General features: G+C 49.4%; 1 protein-coding gene and 1 long non-coding RNA gene across 2 annotated transcripts in view; one reads left to right on the top strand and one right to left on the bottom strand.

Annotated features, from left to right (window-relative positions):
• LOC135904435 (uncharacterized) overlaps positions 1 to 26,954 on the bottom strand; it is a 75,570-nt gene that overhangs the window by 2,799 nt on the left and 45,817 nt on the right. Inside the window, exon 3 of the long non-coding RNA XR_010565115.1 lies at positions 4,752 to 4,811. This is a non-coding gene — a long non-coding RNA (uncharacterized lncRNA). The remainder of the gene's footprint in view (positions 1 to 4,751; positions 4,812 to 26,954) is intronic.
• LOC135904432 (uncharacterized) lies at positions 1,709 to 25,392 on the top strand. Its single transcript, XM_065435236.1, has 7 exons — positions 1,709 to 2,053; positions 2,769 to 2,953; positions 7,007 to 7,348; positions 18,274 to 18,645; positions 19,173 to 19,426; positions 22,536 to 22,668; positions 24,652 to 25,392. The coding sequence occupies exons 1-7, from the start codon at positions 1,969 to 1,971 to the stop codon at positions 25,006 to 25,008; spliced, it is 1,728 nt and encodes a 575-aa protein (XP_065291308.1). The 5' UTR covers positions 1,709 to 1,968; the 3' UTR covers positions 25,009 to 25,392.

Here is a 26,954-nt window from a genome sequence, read left to right as displayed (position 1 = left end):
CAAGTCTCGTCCGCAAAGTTCGGGAATTATTATGCTGAAACTGGTGTCATCCTGAGAATTCGTTCCAAGTGGATCCGCCTTGCGAACTCCCCGTCTGAAATTTGTAAATTACAATACCGTAATCAGTAAAAAATAATTAGTAACGTTTTGCTAATTAATAGATTCTGCATTTCATTTTTTTTGTGCAAGTAATGTCCCCCTCTTCGAGTATACCAGCACATGAACTAGAATTGTGCTATGTGCCACAGGCAAGCTTTAAAAATTTTTGAAAGCGTTCGCTGAAACAGCCGCTATAACTGGTCAGGTACTTCAATGCATTTTACTGTCACCGCTCTGCTGTAAATAAACCTAAAAAATGGGCCCAGACTAGCTTCAATATACAGTAAATATTTCATTGCTGCTTTACGTATAAAGTCCAAAAAGTACACATGAATACTGTTCATGGCAACAAATATACATGCTGATAAAAAAGCAAATGTACAGATCCAGATGTGCAGATAGTATAGCCAGGCGTCGACAGTTGGTTCAGCTATCCAGGTTCCTCCAGCAACAGCTTTCATCATAGCTGCAAGATTTCGGAGTCAAATGAGGCACCGAGAATTCTCTGTACCATCTATAACAAATTCCTCAGATATAAAACACTTATTGTATCCCTGGAAAAGTGATGTCTGTCAAACGAAAAGAACTGAAGATACTGTTGGTAGGCTATTCTGTCGCATACCTTTATTAAAATTTTATTTGCACAGGACTTGTCTGGCGCCTTTACCGATTTGCCCTATGTGTAGAGAAGATGAAATTATAGAAGATTCTTAAATTTTTGTCGACAAGTTTAAGGAGACGAACCTTAGAAAAGTCACTCCACCTTCTTTGATTAGATTTAACTGTTCAAAATTTACTATTCTTGGACCCGTCTTCTTTTGGGCACAGCGACGCGAAGGTTAGTGCTGCCATCCGAAATTTTCTTTAGGATCAATGAGGTTTAAACTCGAATTTCCAAAATTTCAGCTACCTTTTCTTTCAACCCAATTGAATTTGGATTGTTGTATTTCTATGGTCCCATGTAATTTTTCATTTACATAAGATCAGTCTCTCTGATCCTCATCTTTCGATTCTAACTTACCTATATAAAATTTTGTCTTCTTATTTTGTACTTGGACCTATCTGGTTCTTGGCCAATTCGTCAGACTGGGTACGGGCCAGTAATTCCAAGGATATACATCTACCTTGACTTCACAAATTATCCTATCCCTCGGGGCTTCGGCTGTTGGCATCAGTAATGGGCGTGTTTGCCTTGCAAGTAGCAATGCACAACCGGCGACAAAAGTTTACCGACCGCGGGATCCTCCGTGATTTCGCTTTTCTTTCTCTTCCTTACACCTTTCCTTTTCCTCTTTGAATTTCTTGTTTTTCGCTGTGGAAGACTGCTTACACACGTTCTTATTCTCGTTCCTCTTTTCGGAAGTAACCATTCGTGTAATATAATAAAAATAATAATAATATCGATAATTGCTACCTTCGTCATTATTTTCGTTTTTACCATTACTACTATCCCCATTCCCCTGCATGTGTTCTTATGACTCTACCGCTCTCCTTGGCCGATATCCTGTTGCGAGCAACGTGTCATTGTCTGGGATCGTTATCATCACCACCACCACCTATTCTGGGTACGCGCCAATGCCTAGCATCATCATAATCACGCGATCCGCGTTCGCACGAGAGGTGACTCCTCGCGACATTTTTGGACGCCTGGTATTCGACACGAGCCTGGTACACGTCTCGGCCCGAAAGCCTTCGCGGAAGCCAGTGGCGTCAAATACGCTGACCTGCGAGCACCCTGGTGCCATCGCGACGAGAGGCACAACAAGCCGGACTGTAGAGCCGTACGGTAACTCTGGCCATATCAGACTGCTGACGAAGCGATTTAACCGACGTCACTCCGAAAGGCGCTTGACCTGCGCCTGGGAGACCATGTTCAAGAGGGTGAAGTCGTGGTACCGCGTCTCGCCTAAACGCGAAGACAGCGACCTCGACGAGCACAGCAGGGACAAATACCGTAAGCGTGACAATTTTTTTATGGGTCCAACATTTGAAAAGAAGTTTAGGATACACAAGTATACGACGCGGGGACGAATTCAGTAAGCGTGACTTTTTTTTTATGGGTCCGGCATCTGCAACAGTTTAGGACCACTGTTATACGACGCGAGAAAAATTTGGTAAGCGTGGCTTTTCTGTGGGTCCGGCATGTGCAAGTTTAGGACGACCAGCTGGTATACGACGCGAGACAAATTCCGTAAGCGTGACTTTTTTATGGATCCGGCATTTGCAACAGTTTAGGACCACTGCTATATGACCCGGGCACTAAGCCCGATAAGCGTGACTTATCGTGTCTGCTGGTGTACATTTTCGCAAGCGGCGTAATCATATCGCTGCCGAAAATTTACACCAGCAGCGAACTTAAATATACTTGGTTACTGCAATATCACCAGCGTTTGTCTGGTTGAGCGCTGTCGCAGCAGATTGCTGCACAGTGCCAGCCGTTCATGTTTGCGCCTCCGCGCTTCCGGTAAAATGTGAAGAAGTAAAACGTTATAAAGTTCAGTGTTTGGCACTTTTTGATTATGGCGCAGTTCTTATTTCCTGCCGATAATTCAACCGGGTCCGAGCAGACGCCAAAACCCATGACGTCACAGCGAACAAGTGTATGAGATCTTCCAGGCGACGTTCCCACATTACCTGCGTAATTTTCGCGCGTATATGTGTGCGTGCAGGAAGGAAAAGTAGGGCCCAACGGAAGCAATCGCAGCTGCCTTCTCGACCTGCTTCCCGGCCTTCCTTGGCGCGAGGCTCGGTGGCACCCTCACGCGCCTCCTCGCTGCCGCGAGCCGCGGCTAAATCGGCCCCCGATATAGCCGCCACCGTGGCTGCCCCCGAACAGCTCGAAGATGAACAGAAGGCAAGAAGTGTCGTGTTCTCAACGGCAATCACGTTTCTTTGTTAAGTGCGCTCCCACCAGAGCACCCCAATCCCACGCCGTGTGCTTGTATCTTTATTTATGAATTATTTATTTCTTCGTAATATACTGCAGGCCCCACTCCGGGCGCTAGCAGGACTGGTAATAGTTACAAGTAAGATAAATTAGAGAAAAGATACAGATCAAACGGAAAGTAAACCCAATATATAAGTAAGAAACAAAAATACCAAGTACGAAGGAACCAATTATAGCAATTCATAAAAAAAATTATACGAGAGATTACGCACGAAATAAGCCAAGTACAGCCGCAGAAGGCAAGAAAAGCTTCTTGATTAATGTAACGTTGGAGAAGACGCATGGCTAGGACACCAATGTAGGAATAGCCTGTAATAGCCAATGTAATAGCGGAGTAATAAACATTCAGCAGCATTCATGTTTGGTGCCGATTCAAAATAAATGTGGGCTCGTATCCTGATAAATGCGCACGATATCTGTCCTCGGAAAGAAGGGTTTTGTGTAGTTTGTAACACGGGCCAGTGCAGGAGGCAGCGTAAAGAACGGGTGTGGGTGTAGCCCATCGTAATTTTTGTGCGTGATTCGTGTCCTTGAAATGAAGGCTTTTGTACGTTTGTAAGACGGGCCGCGGCGCTAGACCCACTGCAAAAAAAAAAAAGAAGAAAGCAGTTTTAGACCCACCTTAATTCCTGTGCATGATACGTGTCAGTTTCAGTTTGAGTTTATATCTTTAATAAGTACATATACATGCTTACACAAGTATACAGATACAGTACACGTGTCCTTGCATGGAAGGTTTTTCTGGGTTTGTAACACGGGGCGGTCCTGGAGGCAGTGCAAGAAAGGGCCTGGGTATAGCACTTCTCAATTACTGTGCATGATACATGTCCTTTCAAGGAAGGTTTTTGTGGGTTTGTATTGTGGACCGGACCTGGAGGCAGCGTAAAAATGTATGGGTATAGCGCATCTTAATTACATGTGCATGATAAGTGTCCTTGCAAGGAAGGTTCTTGTGGGTTATTTTTTGTGACACGGGCCGCGGTGCTGGAGGCCGAGCAGAAAAAGGGGCGTGGGTAGGCACATAATAATTCCTCTGCATGATACGTGTCCTTCAAAGGAAGGTATTTAGTGAGGTTTGTAACACGGGCTGGTCCGGGAAGCAGTGAAAAAAGTTATGCGTGGCTTTGCTATCGCAAACACCAGAGAGCAGTGGAGCTGGAGAAAGGCCAGTAAAGTAGTGCCAAACCGCATACTTAGTCTAACTTTTGCTGGGCTTCCCCCAGCTCCGCTGGTCTCTGGGGTTTAAGATAGCAGAGCCACGTATAATTCTTTCCCCGCGCTTCTTGTCCGCGCAAGCTCACGCCATCAAAACGCACCAAGCGTCTTAACGCGCTTGTTTGGCTGCGAGGAGTCCTTAACTCGAAGGACCACTCTGCGGCGTTTAAATAGACATTCATGTTCTTTTTTTTTCCACTGCGAGAAAGACGACCGCCGAAGCGAGCGCGCGGGTTATTATGGGAGAGTAATGACGTCACACCACCTGTGTCCCCACCGCACCGCTCCTCCACCGCTAGGCTCCACCCACCCTCATCCCGTCGATATGCTGCGCGATGCTATTTTTACACTGCTTTCACTCTCTCTCACCTCTGTCCCCCAGCTATAACCCAGCGAGGTTCTAACAGCTATATATATATATATATATATATATATATATATATATATATATATACTGTAAAAAAAGGCATAGGTAGGCTCATTCTCATACCTGTGCGCGGTACTTGTCCTGGCACTTCCGAAGTTGGTAGCGACACGGGTCCCAGTGCGCCTGCAAGTCACCGAAGTGAATACGAGAAACGATCGCGGTGAAATCAGATACCGTAGTACCAGTATAAGGGAAACAGGAAATAAGTAAAAAATCTGCACCGGAAATATTGACAGTTGAAGTGATTAACAAATGGCCGAACATGAAGCGTAGCTGGAGCTAACGTTTCTACAAGACCTGTCTTTGTCAGGGCAGCAACAACGAGTCCCCCTTTCCGAAAGCTAACTCCAGCGACAGACACCGTCGGATGACTGCTAAAATCACTCGGAAATCAGCGCGACACGCACGAAACTATCACCAATTTACGTAGTCTATAAATGAAGTTTTCTTTTTCTTGAAGAGCTGTTGAGGGCTGAATCGCACATTTTGGGCTGAATTGTGTCATTTGTATGTTGTATGTCTCATTTGATTCGCGTGTAAAGTTCTTTGGGATGTATATGTATATATATATATGCCGTCAAAGAAATGAAAAGTTCAAAAAGTCCTGCACGAATGTTTGAGGGCTACGGCGTTCAAATAGCCCACGTGCCTTCCCGTAAAATTGGTCAACAGCTGGTACGCGCAAAAGACCCTTTGCAACACGCGGACTACCCGGGAGTGATATGCAAGATACCTTGTAAGGAGTGCGACGTGTCATACATAGGCGAGAGCGGAAATCTTAAACGGCGCTTGAAACACATGAATGACGTCGCCAAGGGCCACACAGCAGCGAACGCCCTGGCGGAACATCACGAACTAACCGGACACATCATTGACTGGGACTCGGCAGCCATCATCGCAAAAGAAAAACACTTATCTACCCGTTTGCTTTTAGAATCATTTTACATCCAATCAACTAGACACACGATAAACAGGACGCGGGGTAATCTTCCCGAGATATACACCCGAACACTGCGCCACCTCACCCATAAATAGCCGCGCGCTCATGCTTCCATCTTCATTGTGATCAAGGGACCCGTACGGGGCCCGAAACGTCGGTTCCTTATTTTTATTTTATTCTTGGCGAGTGCGCGTTTTTTGGCACCAGCGGATCCTGAGGTGCCTTTTTACTACGTGGGTATCCCACTAAGCCGCAATGTTGCCTCGCAAGGGACTTTTCGCGCTTTGGTACTTTGATCATAGACTACAAAAGGGAAGCGGTAATAGAGTATTACAAGATGATCGTGCGTAACATTGCAGTAGTACACAAAGGATGTCGGAAAACTGAGTTGCTGGCGGCTAATATAATGTGCACTTTAGTGTGGTGTTATGAACTTGACGGACGATGGCGGCCAGTGTTTTCGAATATAAATAAACCAACGTAATGAGGTTGCTTGCTTAAAACAGTTGAAACGTATTTGCATCATTCTCACGCACGTAATAATTTAAAGCACCCTTCGTGCTGGAATGCTACATTTCTGCTGCTACCTCGAAAATTGCACGTGAAGCCACACGGCGATCACGCCACAGCGCAGTCACTCGTACTGCCGTACCTTAACTAAACTTGGTAATTGTCTTGTATTGCGGCAGGTTTCTGAGAGCGGTTCTTAGCACGAACTGCCCGCAGAAACTATTTGACAGTTTTAACTGAAAAATACGTAAACGTTATGCATGCTTGAAGAGGTGAAGTTGAGTCGCAAGAACTAGCTCCTTTCACCAGTTCCAGAATAACACAGTTTAGTTGCTTAACAAGAGCTACAACAGAATCGGCAGAACACAAGCCGACGAAACGTACCAGAGATGTACCGGAACAGAAACTGCATTTTCTTCGTTTGCGTATAGTAGGAATGCAGTTCTTGCAACTGTGGCATTGCAGGGCAATATGTTATCACTTTATTGCAATCGGAGCGCTTTGTTACCAAACAAAAGTGGGTTTTATAGCCCAGCAAACAACGCACCGACGGTGCTGCCACCTATTGAACGAGAAAACGAAGGCCGAAAGGTAAAATTTCTAGAATTTGGCTGTGACGTCATGGAATTCAAGGCATTTCTTGGTATTTCGGCCGTTCGGAAGCCAGTAAAGGGTACAGAAACTTGCCAAGTTTAGGTTTCGATTGTTTTAGAATACGATGCAGTCCACGTTCACCGACACAGAAATCAACTAAGCGGGAGTCAGCAAGGTAAAAATTATTGCTCGTCAGTGTAACCTCTGAACGACAAGTGGTGCAAGTCACAGTATTTTAGTGACCAAATTTCTTTCTTCGTCCCTCATCGGGCAGAGCGTGCTGGACGGGAACCCAAACAACCTGGACGCGGACAAGTTGCCGCCGCCGATGCAGTACCGGTTCTACCGCCATCTGGCGGCCGCCAACGAACGCGACCGCCCCGACGCCTTCCCGGGTTCCCTGGCCAAGTTCTTCTTCTTCATGTCCGCCGCGATGCTCACCATTGTCCTCGTCACCGTGCTCCTGTTGCAGTACTTCGGCATGGTCATTATAGCAACGCCACCCGAGGAGGACACGGGCGCGCCCGGCGGGGACATCGAGACCGAGCCCCCGGTGCCCATCTACCGGAGAGCCACCACGCCCGGAGGCGGGGCACTGCCGGAGTCCGTGCAGAAGGCACGTGCGCACTTTTGGAGGACACCATGTTTTAGGCGTCGGTGGGGCGGCTCATTCTGCGAAAAGAGAGGCATTGGCATCCGCGTGCCAGCCAGGTGGTTTTGCGCCTGTTTCGTCGTCTTAAATACAAGGGCTGCCGACGCCAGCCACGTGGGCTACGACGGAAACAAGACGCTTTCTTCCGAGCAGTGCAGGAATGGGCAACAGTTTCATGGCTCGCTTGAATCTGGAGTGCTATCGATACCCGGTGCTTGCCGGTAATCGAACCCCCGACCTCCTGCTCAGCAACAGAAGGCATAGTGCCGTAGGCGCTTAGTCACCGCGGTGGCACGTTCTTTCTTATAACTAGTACGTTCGCTGCGATAACTTCGCTGTCAACCATACTTAAAGGGACACTAAAGGTTAATAATAAGTCAACGTGGGCTGCTGAAATACCATCCCGGAAGCCTCGAAACGTTTGTTTCATGCGAAGAAGAGACTTATTTTAAGAGAAAATGCGTTCTGAAGCGACCGCGTACCTCTAGGGCAGTTCAAATCACCCGCCCTCCACTCGAGGAGTGGTGACGTCGTGGTCTCATAGTGACGTTGCGCCGTCGGTGAGTAAAACGGCACCCGTAGACGGCGCTACGGCTTTTCTGCGCAAAACGCAAACGCGCGGCAAGAAACAGAGCGAAGACAGAGCCGACAGCAGCAGTGGCGTAGCCAGAAATTTCGTTCGTGGGGGGCTCACTTTGCCGCTCGGCCTCCTCCTTACAGAATTAGTCGAGGGATATATATATATATATATATATATATATATATATATATATATAATTCAACAACCGTGTTTACATTTTTCGTACATATGCAAGGACCAGGGGAAAATCTCAATGACGCTTTCCTTTGTTGGAATGTATTGCGCGGGAGCAGCTGTCACCGCTCGTGTATTGCGAGCAATTGCTCCGAAATTATAGTCGCAACAGAGAGCACATGTAAAAAAGCAGGAGTTCTGCAAAATATACGAAGGCGAGTCAAATGAAAGTGAGCCAATGCGAATAAATGATAAACGGGGTACTTTATTTAAAAGTAGTCACCATGAGTTTTTAGATACTTGTCCTACTAACGAGTCGCGTAATTCCCGTCTCCTAAAACTCCTTGGGTTGCTGCCTCAAAAATCTGTAAATGACTACATGTCATCTTCCGACACGAATCTGGTTCCCTTGAGCAGTTTTTTTTTTCAAATTTTACCCAATGTGGAAGACGCAAGGAAACAGGTCTGGGCTGCATGAGGAATGTTGCAACGTTTCCCACTTGAACTTTGCCAGTTTCGTATTAACCACATCAGCGACGTAGGAACGGGCAATGTTGTGAAGCAACATGTTCCCAATGCTCAATTTTCCACGTCGTTTGTTCTTGATTACGACACGCAGCCGATCCGACCTTTTACAATATCTGAAACGATTTAGAGTCTCTCCAGGTTTAGAAAATTCGATCAATAATGGCCCCTAACGATCTAAAAAGAAGTCAACACTTTTCCGGCTGAAATGACGGCCTTTGTTTTCCTTGGGAGTGGTGAATTCAAATGCTTCCACTGTAAGCTTTGCCGTAGTGTTTCAGGCTAGTAGTAGCGGCACCATGAGTCATCCGCGATCACAACTGCAGACAAAATGTCATCTGGGGTTCTTTGACGTGCACTTAAATCTAAGTACGCGGGTGTCTTCGCATTTCGCCTCCATCGAAATTCAGCCGCCGTGACCGGGATTCGATCCCACAACCTCGTGCTCAGCAGCCCAACACCATAGCCACTGAGCAACCACGGCCTTTTCAATTGTGTTGGATGATGATTGCACAGTGGCTTTGGCCCGGCCATGGATCGTCTTTGTAACTTTCATGTCCTTCTTTGAACAGTTTGCTACAATGCTTCACAGTGGCCAATGAAACGCAATGTTCAACGCATACGGCAGCCATATGGCGAATGATTTCTTTTTGGGAAACATCTTCATTTGTCAAAAACCTCACGACACCAAGCTGTTCAACTTTTGGAGTGTCCATTATGTCACGTAACCCTGTTCAACCCAGTGTATGAGAACATTAAAGAACATTTAACCTCACCTCTGCATGTCACTTGTAAATAAGATGCGTATGTGCTACGCGCATGCCTCGAAAATAATGAATCGAACAATTATTGCGCGGGGCGGGTTGTCTCACTTTCATTTGACTCGCCTTCGTACATTAGAAATGCGAAGATACAAGGTAAATAAATATGTGAAGATACAGTGTGATACAGGGCAAAAATTGGCACTGGAAACAAAGTTCACTGCGCATATACAGAAAACCTCGCAACAAGATGTTTAAATATACGTATAAGTCTCCAATAAATCTACGTACCTAAGAAAAAGTCACTATATATAATGCGTCAAACAAGGCAAATAAACAGGTTGCGCAACCACAGATTCACAGATCACAGCACTCCCCCCCCTCCCTCCACTCCCAAAATGTATCGCGTGCGACAGAAGGCGGCGCGCTTCCTCCCCGCTTTTCTCCCTTGCGCACACAAGCGAACGCGTTGCAATCCGTCGAGTCCCCGCAATGCTGGCGGCGAGCGACTATGCATTGTTTCTTTTTCTCGTCTGCTAGCCAGAAAGCGTCCAAAACTCTGCCAGGTGAAAAGGCAGTCGGCCAGAGAAAAACGAATGCGCATCCATGTGCGCCGCGCGGTTGTCGATGCAGCACGAGAAAAACGCATGCGCTCTGGCTGGATTGGCAGCCCGCGGGTTGCGAGAACAAAAAGAAAAGATGAGAAAGAGGCTTAATGTATCCTTGCGAATAAAAATCTAGGCAGAAAAATAAATAAGAACTTAGTTACAATGGTGGCTTTAGTGTCTTGACATGGATGCTTTGGCGCAGGTGAAAAAAAATTCATATTCTTTTCTGTGACCTGATGGCACAAATGAACCAGCACAACGCTTTGTCTCATCGGACCTCGCTGCGTGCTTTGTCAACTTGTCTGAGAGTATGTTGATTTGGTTTGTCTCGTTGTATGGCCCGATGTACGACTTTAGAAAGGTCGATGCACCTTTGGCGTCAAATGTTTACAACAGCATTAAACCCACAAAATTCCGGAATCGAAAATCTAAAGCACGACTTTGCAAATGTCAATGCACCTTTCGCATCAAAATGTTATGAGAACTTTATACCCACAAAGTTTCAGAATTGAAATCCAAGTGCTCGGTAGATTCCGCGGCCTCCACGAGATGCCGAGACGAGCCCTCTCGCCATCAAAACGCCCTTGAAATTTTGTGCTCGGTGGGGCTCCTTGCCTTACGGTATGTCACTCCCGATGCATGGGCGTTTCGGCGAAATGCAGCCCGATTTCGCTATGTTCACGCTAAAATGTCTAAAATGTCTTTTCGAGCATGAATTCAGGGCATTCTAGACATAATCGAGCATGGTTTCCGGCGCCGGGAGTTCTTTTGGTCGGCGGCGCATGACAGCACGAAAAAATTTTAGTTGAAAAAAAGCCCCATAAGCCCCCCCCCCCCCCCCCCTGGCTACGCCCCTGGACAGCAGCGCAAAAGCGGAACTATGGTGGCTAGCGGAAGGGAAAGCGCGCGTCGATAAGCTGGTTTTTTATTTTAGGACGCCAACTTTGACGCTCGTTGCAATGGACGACCCTGAAAACGATACACTGGCTCTCGATGTTGGGTTCGACTTCAGCGATTTAAGCACTGATGAACGTGACCTCGCTGCTGAGGGCTCGCGCAGCCGGCGTCGTTGCGTACTACCACGACGGCAACTGTATGTCATGGCTGTACATATTCGCACATTTGTAGCTTTTCCTTCGTGAGAACCAAATTCCGCACTCACCGCCCTGCCTTCGACCTGCAGTTGTTCTTTGTAGGGTTTGGGGGACGGACGTCGGGATGGAAACCCAACTTGGGAGGGTTTATTTTACATTATGTACAGGGAGGTGAGCGACAAGTAACATTCGTACAGTCATTACGGGCCGGCAGCAACTCGGACGCTGCGGCCCGCGGCAAGAAGTTCGAGAGAGGTGAATCAGGGAATCAGGGAATGTCCCAGAATTCTCAGGTCTCTCTGGAAGGCTTCTTATAAACCCTTCGAGCACTGTAAGTCACGTCATGTTTGACCAATGGGAGAGTCCGCTCCGATGACGCCACTTTCAGCCAATGGTAGGCGCCCGTGTCGCGGTGTCACACCTGGCGGCTCTCTGTGGTCTTGCCTCGCAGACTGGCAATGCACTTCTAACGAGGAGAAGGGGAGGGCTGCTCATGCTCCATTGTCGGATGCCCACCTGCTAATCCCGGCGGCGCACGAACTTGTTGGCACGTGAACTTGTTGCCTTAAACTTGTTTGCTCGGCCGCTCCTCTGGAATGCGCTTTCCTGCTTCTGCATTCCTCAATTAGCTGTGCTGCAATCCGATGTGGTCTGGGGAACTCGAAGTAATCGCAGGAAACAGCTCCATATCTAACAGCTCGTCCTCGCCCCGGTTGTTCTGAATGGCCGGTGAACTCAATTCGCTGGCCATGAGGAACGCTGAAAGAAGCTGCAGGGTACTGGGGTCGAGCCTCGTTTGACAACCCTCGGGATCCTGGGCCCTGGAGAACATACGTCAAACAAACCAAACAACACAGCGCTGCACCACGCGTAAGCGCGGGCTCTTCACCCCTGACTCGCCAGGCTATTACTGAGTCAAAATCAACCCTGATCTTTTATTTCCCCAATTTTGACAAAACAGTTCCAACCACCCTTCCAAACAGCTATCCATTTCTCCTCGATTGCCCACAAGACCAGACTATTATTGTTGTTGCAAAACAAAAGGGTCGTTGACGATGCAAACAACAAATGAAAACAGCCGACCATAACTTAAGTGGCCTAACTACACGAACAGCATGTTTCCAATCTATCGCAGTGGCGTACTTATCGCACGTAATGGTGCCACTGAACAATCTGGTCAACCTCACAAGTACGTAATCACAAGCGCACTAGCCTTGTGGTCACTAAACAGAACGCGTACTTGCGTTGTAGGCAAACTTTTCATTTACGCTTACTCACGTTTCTTCCCTGAAAGTCCTACAGGACACGTGACATAAACGAACAATTAAACTTGCAGGACTTACACACTCCGCAGAAATCTTAAAATGATGCGTCTTCTACTAACTCTTTCCACGCACGCTTACAAAAGAAGTCAGAATACGGCTGCCCTCCACACACACTAGCAACCCAGTCATAAAGTCTGCTTCCTTCCGTCCACACAGGACACGCGCTAATGGAACTAAGAACGCTTCTCCGTGCAAATCATGCACTCACTGAAAACCTACGCGCTTAACCTTGCAAAATTCAAAAATACTTAAAAAGAAAGAAGGTTAAATAACACACGCGCTTTGCCATAGGCCTTTCGACGATAACCTTGACCTTCAGGTTACTCACACACAAAAAAAAGCCTATCTACTTATTAATGAGCATCTCGCGAGACTACATGTTTACACAAACGCATCTTTCAAATCTCGAGCTTCTCGAACGAAAACACAAACAAAGCTCATACCTTTACATTGAAAGAAACTCTAGTCTCAAATCTCGAAAATTTTCCGATGCTCAAAATTAAAACAAAATAACACGTTTTACTTCTACGGAAGCTCTCTTGGCCTCCCTTTTCAAACGCTTATGTCTGACTCATACTCTGAGCCGTCCCCGAGCTGGTCGCGGCTTGAAAACTACTCTGGCTGCCGAGGAAGCACAAAAGGGCTGATTCACTATCAGCTCCCCCAAGACGTTACGGTCTCCTGCCAATTTGCGTCCCCGCGCCCCGCTTTCAACACGAACTCGATTGACCGCGTCGCTACTCCCCACCTGGTCTCGTCCTGCCACCTTGCGTTTCTTCGAACTGCACGCTGAGCTATGAAAAGAACTGCGGAACGACGAGGAGTTTAACAGCCCCGTGCCCTTTGTCCGCGTCCGTGCAGAACATTCTTCGCGGTCCCCCTTTGACCTGTGGCTCGAACGTTTAGGATGCGTCAACATCGTCAGTGACGACCGCACCTTTCTTCTCCTCGCGCCCTGCCCATTTGGGGTTCTCGCCATCCTTGGCGGCGCCACATTAGTTACCGCATTCCGATCTTTTCGGCGCTTCTTTTTGCGGCGCTTTCTCCTCGAACTCTCTTTCCTGTCGCGTTCTCGTGCTTCGTGCTGGCCAGTACACATTTCGTCGGCCCGGATCGGTCTCTTACCCGCACAGTCTGAGTGATTCTCACTTAAATCAACACTCTCTCTGCCTCGAGTGGCGGACAGCTCAACCGACTCTGGAACAATGCAGCAGGCTTTACTCGAGTTAGACAACTCGCACTCTTGCGAACTGCCCTCTACTACATTGCCCAGCTCACGCTGTGCATCGGCACACAGCCCGTCGGTATCGATCGCTGTCTCACGCGCACAGTCCGAATGATTAATAACTGAATCATCCCTATCTAGGCTATCTAGACTGGCGGAGAGCCGCACCGATCCCTGAACAATGCAGTTGTTCTCTCGTGAGCTACGGAGCTCGCCATCCCGAGAACTATTCTCAACTGCATCGTCCAGCTCGCACTTCACTTCTGCACGCACATCTGGCTCTACATGGGTGCTCGCTTCTGTCGGGTTAGAAGTACCCTTTCCTTCGCTAGCAACCTCGCTAACATTAACAGCGACGCACCCACGCGGTAACTGTGCCAATTTGTTCGCAGCTGGCCTAGCTGTCTCTACAGTCATCTGTTGGCACAGCACCTCGTCGCTCTCCTTGCGGCCTTTAACGGCCTCTGTTGCCACTAAGGCATCGTTAGCAGCTAGCCTTTTCCCTTCACTTATGAATCGGCAGCCAATCTCACAGGCACTACTCTTCTCGTCGGCTTTTGGCGAAAGTCCGCTAGACACTTCCTCATTCTTTCGCTCTGTACTACCTACAGAATTCTCAGACAGCCGTTGTCTCTGTGCCAATAACTGATCACAATACTGTATTTCTTTGATCAGTGCTGCCTTCTCTCTCTCATACTTTTCCTCTCGCTCAAGCTTACGTTGATTCTCACGTTCGCGTGCCTTCTCACGTTCGTGACGCTGACACCTAAGAGTAAGTTCTTGAAGCTCCTGCTTCCGTTCATTCTCGCGTTCTTCACGCTTATGCTCACTCCTAAGTTCACGACGCTCTCGCAAACGTACACGACGCTCACGCTGCCGTGGCTCCTGTATCACCTCCCAAGCAAGCTTAATGCTTTCATCATCATTGCCACTATCAATCGCCTTTATGATAGCTGGCGTTTTCATCCGTTCGTCCGCCTCAACTCCCAAATCGTCGCACACCAACAACAAGTCTAACCTCGTCAACCTTCTAAGATCCATGGCAGCTGCCCCGACAGGTGGTTAAAACTGTTTTACTTAATTAATTTGTGCAAACACACAATGCAACAAACTCCCGATTCCCAGAACTATCAAAATTGAACACACAACCTTTGAGTCTGGCGAATCATAAGGAAAAAAACCACGCGCTCACTTACGGTTACAGCACCCTGCCATCCGGTTCATTCGTCCGCTGTTCCCGGTTCCTCCGGACTCCCTGGGTCGAAGGCTCGCTCCTTCTTCGCTACTCCCAGTTTCTTCGGACCTCTTCCGACGAAGGCTCTCTCTTCTTCGCTCTTCCCGGTTCCTTAGGATCTCTCTCGACGAAGGTTTATCCGTAGCGCTGCCACCACCTGATGCATTCGGAGGCGATCCTACCGCTGCCAACCAGATGTAGGGGTTGAAGGACGGGAGTCGGGATGAACTTGGGAGTATTTATTCTACATTAGTCACAAGGAGGTGAGCGTCAATTAACAGTGGTACAGACATTACGGGCCGGCAGCAACTCGGACGCTGCGGCCCGCGGCAAGAAGTTCGAGAGAGGTGAATCAGGGAATCAGGGAATGTCCCAGAATGCTCAGGTCTCTCTGGAAGGCTTCTTATAAACCCTTCGAGCACTGTAAGTCACGTCATGTTTGACCAATGGGAGAGTCCGCTCCGATGACGCCACTTTCAGCCAATGGTAGGCGCCCGTGTCGCGGTGTCACACCTGGCGGCTCTCTGTGGTCTTGCCTCGCAGACTGGCAATGCACTTCTAACGAGGAGAAGGGGAGGGCTGCTCATGCTCCATTGTCGGATGCCCACCTGCTAATCCCGGCGGCGCACGAACTTGTTGGCACGTGAACTTGTTGCCTTAAACTTGTTTGCTCGGCCGCTCCTCTGGAATGCGCTTTCCTGCTTCTGCATTCCTCAATTAGCTGTGCTGCAATCCGATGTGGTCTGGGGAACTCGAAGTAATCGCAGGAAACAGCTCCATATCTAACATCTTGCGCTTCGGAGAATGCAGGCAAGACGAACGGAACAGCGCTACGGGAAAGCATTGCTTTGAAATGCACTTCACACGACTTCAGTAAGTCGGCGTTGAACTTGTAATCCCCTGGACGAAAGTGCAGCGAGCACACTTTTGAGCACTTTTTGGCTCTTTGACAAACGCGCCGTGGCAGAGGTACGACGCTTAACCATTTCGAACGGAGATGTTCATTCGTTGGCACACAGTGATAAGAAACGTTGGACTCGCCGCTGTAGCTGCCCTGGGCCAAGTTCCGCGGACCGTTCACGTATCCCATGACATCACATGGACGTGGCATTCTCCCTGATTGTTCCAAATGCAAGTTTCGCGAGCCAGCAGAACCAACGCAGCATGACGCGATAACGAAACAACTTAAACTCCGAAGCGCGCGCGGCGCAGAGTCGAGCGCGTATAGTCGAGCGAAAATGAAACCTTTCGACCACCCATACTACTGAAGGGTAACGTCAAAATGTTTTTTCTTAGAATGGAACAGAAGTAGACAAGTAGCATTTTCTTCTGTGTTATAACCTAATGAAATGACCTTTTTAATATGAGTTATTGAGTACTAGTGACATAAATTATGATGAGCAGTACCTTCGTCATCGGGCTAGTACCGGAATGTCGCTGGGGAGTCTCAAATCGTGTCATGCATTTACCTCACTTTCTCGGTTACTGAAGCTCTGTTCGCGATTATATTGACGCCTTAGACGTTCTAGAGCATTGCTTTATCACGTTAACTGACTTCATAGTAACCTTTAGTGTCCCTTTAAAGCGAACATAAAAGGGGCCCTCAACCTTCCGCAGCTTTTTTTAACTCTCAAAAACATCTTGTAACGAGGTTTGTGCCACCCAGGAATATATCACCGAGATACTTTTTCAAAAGGACCTGGTAGGAGTGTAGGTACTACGAGCGCCATATTTTCGTCTTTCTCATTGCGCCTCAACGTCATCCTTCGTTCACCAGCGTCGATGTGTGGCGCCAAGTCCACTGGTAGTGGTTATCCGATCCGCGGTTTGTAACGTCTACTGTGCGGGGCCTGTTTCCTATATATGGTGCTCGTACATCGGTAGCATGCAGAACGGTTCCCCGATGGGTCCCACGTCGGTCGCTAGGAGACCCCATCGGCAGCCCCACCATTAGATTGCCTGGGTTTCCTGCTACTGAGCCCAGGAAACAGAAGTCGCGTTTGGTACCTTTCAGATAAATTCGGTACCTGCCGCTGCGTTAGAACGGCAGCGAAGCGGTGGCGGGACAGCCGTAGCGTCAACAACCCGTTCTATCAACATGGAAGGTGTCGACCAGACACTGCCGCTCCATAGGAACAGCACCTCACAGGCGCATATACGTTCACCGGATGCGCGAGTAACACGAGCCTGCGGCCTGATCTGGCAGTTATCGGCCAATAGGAGCCGACTATGACATGACCATCCTGAATTTGACAGATTCAAGTCGCCGGAAAACTGGTGGGGAGGAGGAGGCCCCTGTTTGAAAAAGAGTTGTTTGCAAATAAAGGTGAGCGCGCTCTGTTTGCGAATCCCACGCACCACCACATGACTGCAACATTGAGCTAAATGTTTGCTGCAGCGTATATGCTATCCGTGGACCGTGCTTTTTCACCAGGCCCGAGGGGTGGTTTAGGGCCCATTTAAAGCTAATAGCTTTGCGTGGCTCTCTCGTGTCTTCTCGTGGTTGCAAGCCGGTCTTTACCTGCTGAGGGCACGTGCTCTCGTGCAACCGAGCTGCGGGGTGCGTTCGCCGCGGAATGTTCTCCGAGACGCACACGCTGTTACGCGCGAGATTTGTGTGGCGTCGGAAGGTTCAGACAGTGTGGTCGGTGGTGGCGCTGCGACGTGTTTCTGGCCCGCACGCTACCAGTCATTGCTTGCACGAAGGCCCCTCATTTCTCCGGCCGCCTGGGCTGACGGTTGCCGTTCGCTTGTCGAGATGCACCGTTTCGCCTTCTTACCGGCTCACCACAGGTTCCGTTATAGCGGCTCGCGCAATGCGTGGTATCTGAGGTATATCTAGCCTACGTGAAGTAAACAAGTGGAGCAGCGAGCAGAGGTGCCTAGCCATTGTCAAGCCGTTGTCAAGCCATTGTCAAGTCATTGTCGTTATGCGGTGTCATGTCATTGTCCTAATGCCGCCGCATCATCGTGCCGTCGTCGTGCCGTCTCGGTCATGCTACCGGAGCAGTCATCGTCCCCATCGTCTTGATTCTATAGTCACACCGTTGTCGTTATTATCGCACCCGCTGTCTACCAAGACACGTCAGCGATATTTTGTGCCGCCATCACCAAACGCTATTATTATTGTGGGCGGTGTACATATACTTCGCAAACGTTGGTTGTCGTTCCGTCTGAATCTCTGCGCTCTGTATAAGGGGTTATTCGCTTACTCGTCTTCGATGGCCTCTGCAACAACTTGTTTGTCCGAGTAAGGTGCTGCCGAAAGTGCGCGCCGGTCATGTGATTTGTGTTCGTCGTGCCGCTGTGTCGACACCCCTAATTAACGTGCACCGACTGCGCGCTCCCGCATCGGCGCTCCAGGCGGTGAACCCGAACGACCCGCGGTACACGGACCCCCACCACCGGACCGCATGCGTGTTCCACGCCGGCGCCAAAGGGCTCACCGTGCACAAGAGGCGCAGCAGCATCCGCTTCGATGTCTCCCTGTTCCCGTTCGCTCTGTGCCGCGTGGCGCTTTTCTGCTGCCCTTCGCTGGCCGCCAACCTGGAGCCCGGGCCCGAGCACCCGGAGCAGCTGATGCGCGGCTTCGTGGTGAGCGCGCAGGCCAACCGGTTCCTGCGAGCCCTCGTGATGCTCGGCGACGGCTCGTCCACCAGCGAGCCGCAGTTCGAGGCCCTGCTTGACAATCTGGAAGCGGGCACACTGGACGACGTCGTGGGAACCTGGTATAAGGTGCTGAAGATCTTTCGTGGCATGTTGTACGGCCTGTTCTAATAAAGCGATAGCTCTCTTGCCTATTTACCCCCGCTTTCGACGACCGGATCGCTTATGTGCGTTTTTGGGAGATAATCTGACTTTATTTGATTTCATGGTGAGAAAACGACAACCAAAGAAAACAGAAGCGAGACTATCGCAGTAACGTATAAGTATCGCCAATTGAGCATTCATCGTCATCTCCATAGCCAAGGCAGCCCGACGGCGTGCACTGTGCATGCGTTCAGTCATGCTCCGGGCACGCGACCCACCGTTCGCATTTTATTTCATTTGAAACCGGCAGCATACACAGCAGCAATGCTGTAAAACCAGTGAAAAATACGCACGCAAAGCCAGAGACACAATGTACACGGCACAAATGCTGTGTAGAATTCGCCCTCTGTGCTTCTTGCATCTTGTTTTGTCTCAGTTGACTATAACTGGCTGGCAGTTTGCCCCCAGCGTCGTTCGACCTGGCGTTTGTTGACATCGCCGTCCTTCTGCAGGAGCGTGCGTACACTGGCGTGGTGCTCCGTTGGCCGGAGACCTCATCGGCGGCTAGCTGGCAGCGCGTGCCCAAACTGCTCGCCTGGTTGAAGCAGAGGCTGTCGCAGTTAGTGGGCCTCACGCTGGGAGTGGCGCTGCGACAGGACGCCGTCGGGCCGGACTTGACTCAGCTGGCGGCCAGCCTGGGGCCTACCTCGCTCTTCCTCCTGCCACCCGACATGCCGCCCAGCAAGTACCAGGGGACCACGATCAGGTGCGCGCTCGTGCGCTAGTATACAGTTGCGGGGGCAGGAGCGAAGGAGTGCTGACAGCGCTGTTTGAAAAGCAGCGAGCGAAGCGGTCTCACGAAACGTCTGGTCACGTGCCTTAAGTACCAGTGTACTACCCCAGAACAAAAAGCGTGTTTTTAAATTGTCTGAACGTACGAAAAGTTCCTCTTTGCATTATATGATAAAAGGCGCACAATGCCTCCTTACTAATACTTATGGTTTTTCCTTAGTTTACGGTAAACTTGACTGGACGGCACCGAGTTAGATTAGTTGTAGAGCAGCGCATGCGTTTTGCGAAAGATGCGAGTTCCGTACCCACCTGCTTCAAGTTATCTTTTTGTCTACCTTAATTTCCGTTTACCATGTTATTGAGGTGGTGGAGGTCACTAGAGAGTCGACCGCGGCCGCATTATATGGGAAGTGTCAGAGTTGGAGCTTGGCCGCTGGCAAGCACGCGTTCTGTCTCGATAGCCTTTTTCCTTGTACACCCAGGCAGCGGCTGTTAGTTACACCATTACAGGTGCCCTTCCCGTAGCACGCAGTGCGATATCCAGATTGTTTACGGATGCACTAAATGTGCGTGCACGAGGCCATGTACAGGAGTGGTCAAATGTGCCCAGGCCACAGCGTATTCGACAACGTTCACTCTCAAGCAAGTTGTGGAGTTCCTGGAGTAATTTTGGCACTCGGAAGCCTTGTGTGGTAAGAGGCAGTGTCCCTTACCCTCTTCACAACAACCTTGGGGCTCTGATAATTCGATACGTGACATGCCACGTGGGCACGAAGTCAACGTGTTCGCGCACGCTGTCGCCTGGAAACTTTTGACCATCCTGTACGTACGGCACGAACGGTGATGTCCGGGGACAACGTGCTGGCCGCCTGAAAGATGGCTTCGGAAAGCTGGTCTTTGATTGTGCTTCACTTATAAGCCTTGATGGTGGGGTATCGATGCCGACAAGTGCACCTTTTTCACTGGCTTTGCAGTAGGGTAAAGACACTGCAGGAAAAGCGGCGCCAACGCGCATGCACAGGTTCAGGTTGTCGGCACTGGCTGCTGCCATTTGGTGGAGGCTTTAGTAGCCGCTTTCTTGACGGAGCGGTAGGTACAGCGGCTGAAACAGCACAGCACACCGATATCACAGGCGATGTGTTCATGCCAAGGGCAGGAGAAGGTACTGGAGCATGTCTGCGGCATCGTGTCTCGCAGTGGAGCATTGTTCGCGGTGTTCGTGGACACGTCCGGCAGGGGCATCGAGCGTTCGACAGGGCAATGATTTCGCGTGCACATTCGTTGTGCCTCGAGCGAGGCGGCGGCGCTTCAGTTGATGCATGTAGCACTGGCGTCGCGGACTTTGCGCCATTGTCGGTGTTAGCCGACTGCTATGCCGAATGGTTGGTTTCTCGTGGCATGCCGCCGACTCATCTGCGCGCGAACATAAGGTTGATCTCAAGAGTTTCGCAGTCTACGCGCAAGTTTGATCGCGTGCGCGCGCGAGGTGCTGAAGCTCATCTGGCCACACATATTTTGCACGTTGCAACTCGTAGCGTCACGTGCTGCAGCTGAGACGGGTGCTGCTTCCGAGACCGAACATACCTTGGCTGGTGCGAATGGCATTGGCGCATGTACGTCGTACTAAATATGTTGAATGTGGCAGCCCGCAACGCAACTGGCATGTCCTGGCGTTGGCGAGGATGCGGCAGGTGAGGGGTACAATGGTGGGAACACGCACTGCTTGCAACTTCCACGACCGTCGTTGGTCGCGACCATGTGCTCGGTGACAAGCTGTGCGTCTGAGTTGTTCCGTGGTGATGCGCTTGCAGAAGGAAGCTCGAGCGGATTGAGTGGCTTGGGTTGTATGCACTATGGACTCCGTCCGCGCAACGCCGCGCTTGTAATTTTCTGGCTGCTGGCGCCTTCCACAGAGCTGCAGAATGCTCCTCCTGTCTGTGTGACGGAGAGTGGCATGTTGTTATAGAGGTTTGCCACAACAGAAAAAATTACTGGGTGATGCAGCACAGTGGCGACGTGTGGTCGAAGGTTGAGGCCGGAGGAGGCGGCAAGGCATCGACAACGCATCAGAGCAAAAATTCCATGAGCAAGTGTGCTTTGCAGTAGTCTTGCTGTCAGAATTCTCCTCACTTGCAGTGCTATAGAGTGCGTGCCCGTCGGGAAAGGTGACGTCGTGGCTGGTGACTATGAGGGGTGGCCATACCTTGCGACGACGAATGTTTCTAGCTCGCTGTATGAGTGTTCACTCATTTTCGGCAGTTCTTGGCCCAGATTGGTGGGCAAGAGATGGACAGTATAAGGCCTGCCACAGGTTTTGCTTCGTTGGGAGCCCACTGGGGTCACCGTCCGAGGTTACCAATATGTGAAGCTTACAAGTGAGGCGACCGTGGCCGCATTTATTTGGGAAGCATCGGTGACCCAGCGCACCGCTTGTCCTCGAGACTTTTCTTCTTCCTTGTACGCCTGCGCAGCGGCCGAGAGTGGCGTCCCTACAATACACTTCAATGAAACACAACAATGTTCGTTGTGTTTACCATAACGAATAATCGAGCCCCTCGGATGCCCTTGGTCTCCTCGCCGGATTTCAGACAGTGTAGGCATGAAGCAAGCTCCGCGTAAGATTTCACGTATGAAATCCGAATGGATTCGTCACGAAATGTGCGCAAAAAGGAACGTGTTCATGACAAAACTAAAAAAAAATTGCGATTACCGTTCGCCGGAAGCGACGCATGACCGAGAACGCGCAGCTCCGTATGTTTAATAGCTCATGTTTCCGCACGAAACAAATATAAATGCAAACTACCCTCCATGGAACGTTGTAAGTCTGTGAACGACTCTCCTCGGTCAGGTGGTTGTAGCTAAATTTAGCTTTTGGCGATCGTAAAATACTGTTGGTAGACGTCGCACGTTGCGGACGAAAGCGACAAAACTGACAGGACAGGAAGGAGGTGACAGCAGTGACCCGTGTCCTCGTCCTCAACGTGCTACACCTACCGCTGGTAATGTATCGCCAAGAAGACCAAACTGTCACCCTAGTGAGGTTAAATATTGCTGTGCAGTGACTGGGATGGTTTCTATTGCAGTTACTTCAGCGAGTCAACATTGAACCAACTATGGCAGCTCTACACCCGCTACTTTATGCCTGGCGCTGGGAAGAGCTCCGGACTTGGTCAAAGCGCCTGTTACCTGCTGCCGGCCGACACTTATACCTTTAAGGTATAACATGTGCCGCGCTTGAATTCCAGTTGTAACGTTGAAGGGTTCCTGGCACTGCCGGCCGTGAATTATTATTCCCTTCAGGCACCAAATGATTTTGTCCACTCGGATAATTTAGTTTCTACACATTTTTTTTGCATCTCCAGTATCGTTAAAAGCGTGCTAATGAGTAATTTTCAGTTCTAGCGCGAAGACTTCCTTGGATCATATCAGGGAATTAGCGGTATTAGGCCGGTAAGGTAATTAGGGGCTAAACACTCCTCTTCTCATTATATGAAACGTCTGGAGAGTTCTCCTGGTGTCTTATGAGAAGCAAATGTGGCACCAAATTATATGTTAAAACAAGATAAGGTGCAAGTTATGGGGATTGTGCACGGAAATATTATAGGCTTAGGGGTATAGGTTTAGCTTGGTAGCTCATCTATATGAATGCACGGGAAGGAAGAAAGCAATCTTTCTAAGCGTTCATCCTACCGATTTCAGTGAGGTCTGTTGTATTTAAATGAAAAAAAAAAGATACGATTTAGTGACTGTGGGAAGAGAATGTTTAATTTAGGCCGTATACATATTTCTGCGTCGAAAAATTGAGAAAAAAGATAAACACGCATTTATGAAGTTTACAGCGCTGTAACTTAGCAATCATAAACAATAGCACAGTTTTGTCAACTGCGCTTAATAATACATCTGAAGCGGATATATTACATACCGCCCAATTTTGTTGTGGTGGCTGGGGTATGTCGCCATGAATAAGACAAGCCCACTTGGCGAAGCGTTGGCTCCTGCTTTTAGATTGTTCTTGCTTTGCTCATCTTCTTGAATTTCCATTCCCGGCCTTCTCTGTGTTTTCCCTATACCGCCGTAATATACGCTACAATGTTTTTCTGAGTATGCGTTTTGCGAAACCCTCGTAAACATTGGAACAATCTCACTTGAGCTGTAAATTCAATTTGCCCTCCTTATAAGGGGGTGGGTGGCATGCCATGGCTGCAGTTTAAGCTGTATTTGTAGCATTCGTAGGAAACTACTCAATATGAGCGTCCGGGAGGCGTTATACACCCGTTGTAGGCAATGTATATCACGATTTCATATTCTCTTCAAGTGAAGTGTACACAGTCGTTTCCGCGATTTGCTTTTTGCCAGTTAGATGGATCTGCACAACGTGTGTCTAAACTTCATTGCGGTATGCTCCGCGTTGCTACAGACGAACACTTTGCGCACGGCACCTTCATTTTTGACGGGATTTTTGACATGCCGTGTTCCGACAGCAATGGTCAAAGAAAATTTATCTCTTCTGAATGTTTGCAGTCACATAACTGGACTTGTGCGTGTACAGTGCGGTCCACATTTAATGGGAACACTCCTGTGTGTGCGTGTCTCACTTTGCTGGCGCCTTAGCTGCAAGTGGCTGCGGCAGGTGCGTGGAAAGGTGTGGGAGCGACCAATCACAGATAACCCTCGCAAACGTAGGCGACTGTGCCCTTGCGAGAGCGGAATATCCGGACATGCACCACCCTCAAGCATTGCCTTGAACAGTCGACCATTCTACACATCGAGTTGGTAATTTTTTTCAGCGCAACAATTCAACATTAAAAGCAGTTAATGTCTGGGATTTCACGTAACTAAACAACAATCGGATTATGAGACACGCCGTAGTGGGTGACTCCGGGTTTATTTTGATCACTTGGAGTTCTTGAACTAAATCTAAGTACAAGAACGCAACTGCATTGCACTCGCATGCAAATGTGGCCGCCGAGGCTGGGATCAGCGGCACAACCATCTAAGCTACCACGGCGGGTATAATTAAACATGACTGACTGTACAATGCATATTTACTCGCTAATTAGGAAGACTTGGAACACGCACGAATAAACGCCCTGCCATTCTCTTGTCTTCCCTGCTATGAAGTGTCCGATGCCTTTGTAACAAACTTGCCTAAGTGTGACACATTTCTTAACCTGTCATATTTCGCGCTTTTGCTGCCAGGTGGCGCAAGTGGCCGACGACACGCCGGCACCCAGCGAGCAGTCCCTGGGTCCCGGAGTCGAGGGCAACGTCACCGGAGAGCCCGGACGCATGGCCTACTTCGAGTCGTGCCAGCTCGTGGCCGCGTACGCCACGCTCGCGCTGAGCTTCGGCGTGGTCGCCGCGAAGCTGGACAGCTGGGTGTCGTACACGCAGCCCCGGCTTCTCGCGGCCTTCGTGGAGCGCCTGCACGATAACGTGTCGGCCACCTGCGTGGGACTCTGGAACCCGCAGTGGGACGACTTCGGCGCTCTGTGCGGTTCCGAAAGCTACCCGCTTGCGCGAGCCGTGTTTCGGCACTTTAACGACACCCATTGAGCCCGGGGGTGGGGGGAGGGGGCGTGCTGTGATGATGATCTCTTCGACATCGTTGCAGAGCTGGACCCCCCATCGTGCGTGCATGTGTCACACGCACAAGCGTGGTCTCGACGAGCGATACGAGCCGAACGTGCGCGGACACTTCGACCGTCGCCTCGTGATTGACTTTGGAAACGTGAACTTTGACTGATCGACCAACGTAACTTGAGATATGATTCACGTAACTGTTGATATCGCCGCTTTTAGTGACGCGTTATGGCAGGCAGCCTACGGGCCTCCGACCAGGCAGTTGGTGTCTGCGTTTTTGAAGTATATGTTTTTATATGCTCCCTCAAACGGTAAAAAAGAAGACTCGAAAGAGAGAGAGAAAGTAAACATGTATGTCAACCATCGAGGTCGTTGCTCTTGGGGCCGAGTGGATAGTGTCCTCATTCCAGGACACCACTGGCCATGGCTGCTCGACAAATTTGCTGGATTGTCGCTTCTTAGCCCGCCAGGGCATCGCCGATCAGCTGTACGAGCTCCCACCGCTCAAATGACGTGCAAGGCGTCTGTGAGCGTTGAGGTTTATCTCCCGCACCCCCACGAGATGGGGAAGAGTGCATAGCGTGTGTCGCCGCAGCATGGGCACATGCCGCGATATGTTAGCCGGTACATTTTGCTGTATCTGTGTAGGTTTGGGGTTGTGTTAGGATGAGCCACAGAGCTAGTGCCTCTTCAGTGCTAATTTTTTTTTGTGAGGGGGAGGATAAATCATGTGGTTCAGATGCTGGATCTTGAGGCGTTCACCGCAGTTGGATTACAGGGGCAGAAGGTAAAGGGTGGGCATTGACAGGCATTGATAGGACATTTTGAGTTTTTGCTCTAAAAAGCATCATGTCGAGTAATGCGTAGGCGAGGTAACCGGTGGACCATTATAGTTACAGAATGGGTGCCAAGGGAAGAGAAGTGCAGTCGAGGGCGGCAGAAAACTACATCGGGTGATCAAATTAGGAAATTTGCAGCTGCAAGTAGGAATCAGCTAGGGTAAGACAGTGGTAATTGGAGATCGCAGGTTTATGCCCACCGCAGTGGGCATAAAGATAGACTGTCGATAGAAAATCAGCGACCGTCGAATATGAGGCAGTATTAGAGATACCTTTGAACTGGCATTACGTGCGGTCATTTAGTGTTTTAACAGCGCAAAACACAGGTTGGCGCGCTGGCAGTAATTTGTGGCTCAATTCCCTGCTTGTAATCCGGTTTGGAGAACTCTATATGCGAGATACCGACGGACGGACGAGGTAGAGTGGAGGGCTAGGTAAAGAAAGCTTTGCTTTAAATTGAAACAGCTTTGAAACTTGATGCGAGCCCAACATTACACGTACAGGTTAAAAGAGAAAGCTTTCGTTGGGTTGCCGCCGTGGCTCAACTGGCAAAGCAACGTACGCCTAAGGCAGAAAATGTCGGTTCGGTTCCAAACGGCGCAAGTTGACTGTTGGTACACATGTTTTTCATTTGCTTAGAGTTGCCACTAAAAAAAAAAAAGAGCAATTTCTTTCCGCTACACTTTTCTTAGGTTAAATGCCTGCTGGATTCTTGTGTCTGTATCTAATAAAAATGTGAGCCCCTTGATTCCCCGTTGTTTTTGCTCTCTACAAATCATGCATGCGTTTAAAAGCGACGTCTATCAATCTTGTTCGTTTTCGATGTTATACTCGACGCAATTAACGGAATCTTAAAAAGTGTTCTTGGTTAGAAATTAGTAAACTCCATGCATGACATCTTTAAGTTTACATGCGGGAAAAAAAGAAATCCGAGGGCACGTAAGCACTTCTTATGAGTTGTGAATGCGAAAGCATTAATATCCAAATGAACGCCGCTGAGCGATCCTTCGAGCTCTGAACTACTCGCGGGCAAGCGAGCGCGTTGAGACGCTTGGCAACGGAGGCGCTGGTTTATTCCAC

This window comes from Dermacentor albipictus, chromosome 7, assembly GCF_038994185.2.
Source record: "Dermacentor albipictus isolate Rhodes 1998 colony chromosome 7, USDA_Dalb.pri_finalv2, whole genome shotgun sequence".
In the NCBI taxonomy this organism is placed as follows: Eukaryota; Metazoa; Arthropoda; class Arachnida; order Ixodida; family Ixodidae; genus Dermacentor; species Dermacentor albipictus.
This window is presented reverse-complemented; position numbering and strand designations above follow the sequence as displayed.

Bases quoted from the DNA above. Each gene is read 5' to 3' on its own strand.
- LOC135904432 (XM_065435236.1), top strand. From the start codon at position 1,969: ATGTTCAAGAGGGTGAAGTCGTGGTACCGCGTCTCGCCTAAACGCGAA. The intron at 18,646-19,172 runs GTGCTGAAGATC...GTCCTTCTGCAG, and splicing joins TCGTGGGAACCTGGTATAAG to GAGCGTGCGTACACTGGCGT. The intron at 22,669-24,651 runs GTATAACATGTG...TTTTGCTGCCAG, and splicing joins CCGACACTTATACCTTTAAG to GTGGCGCAAGTGGCCGACGA.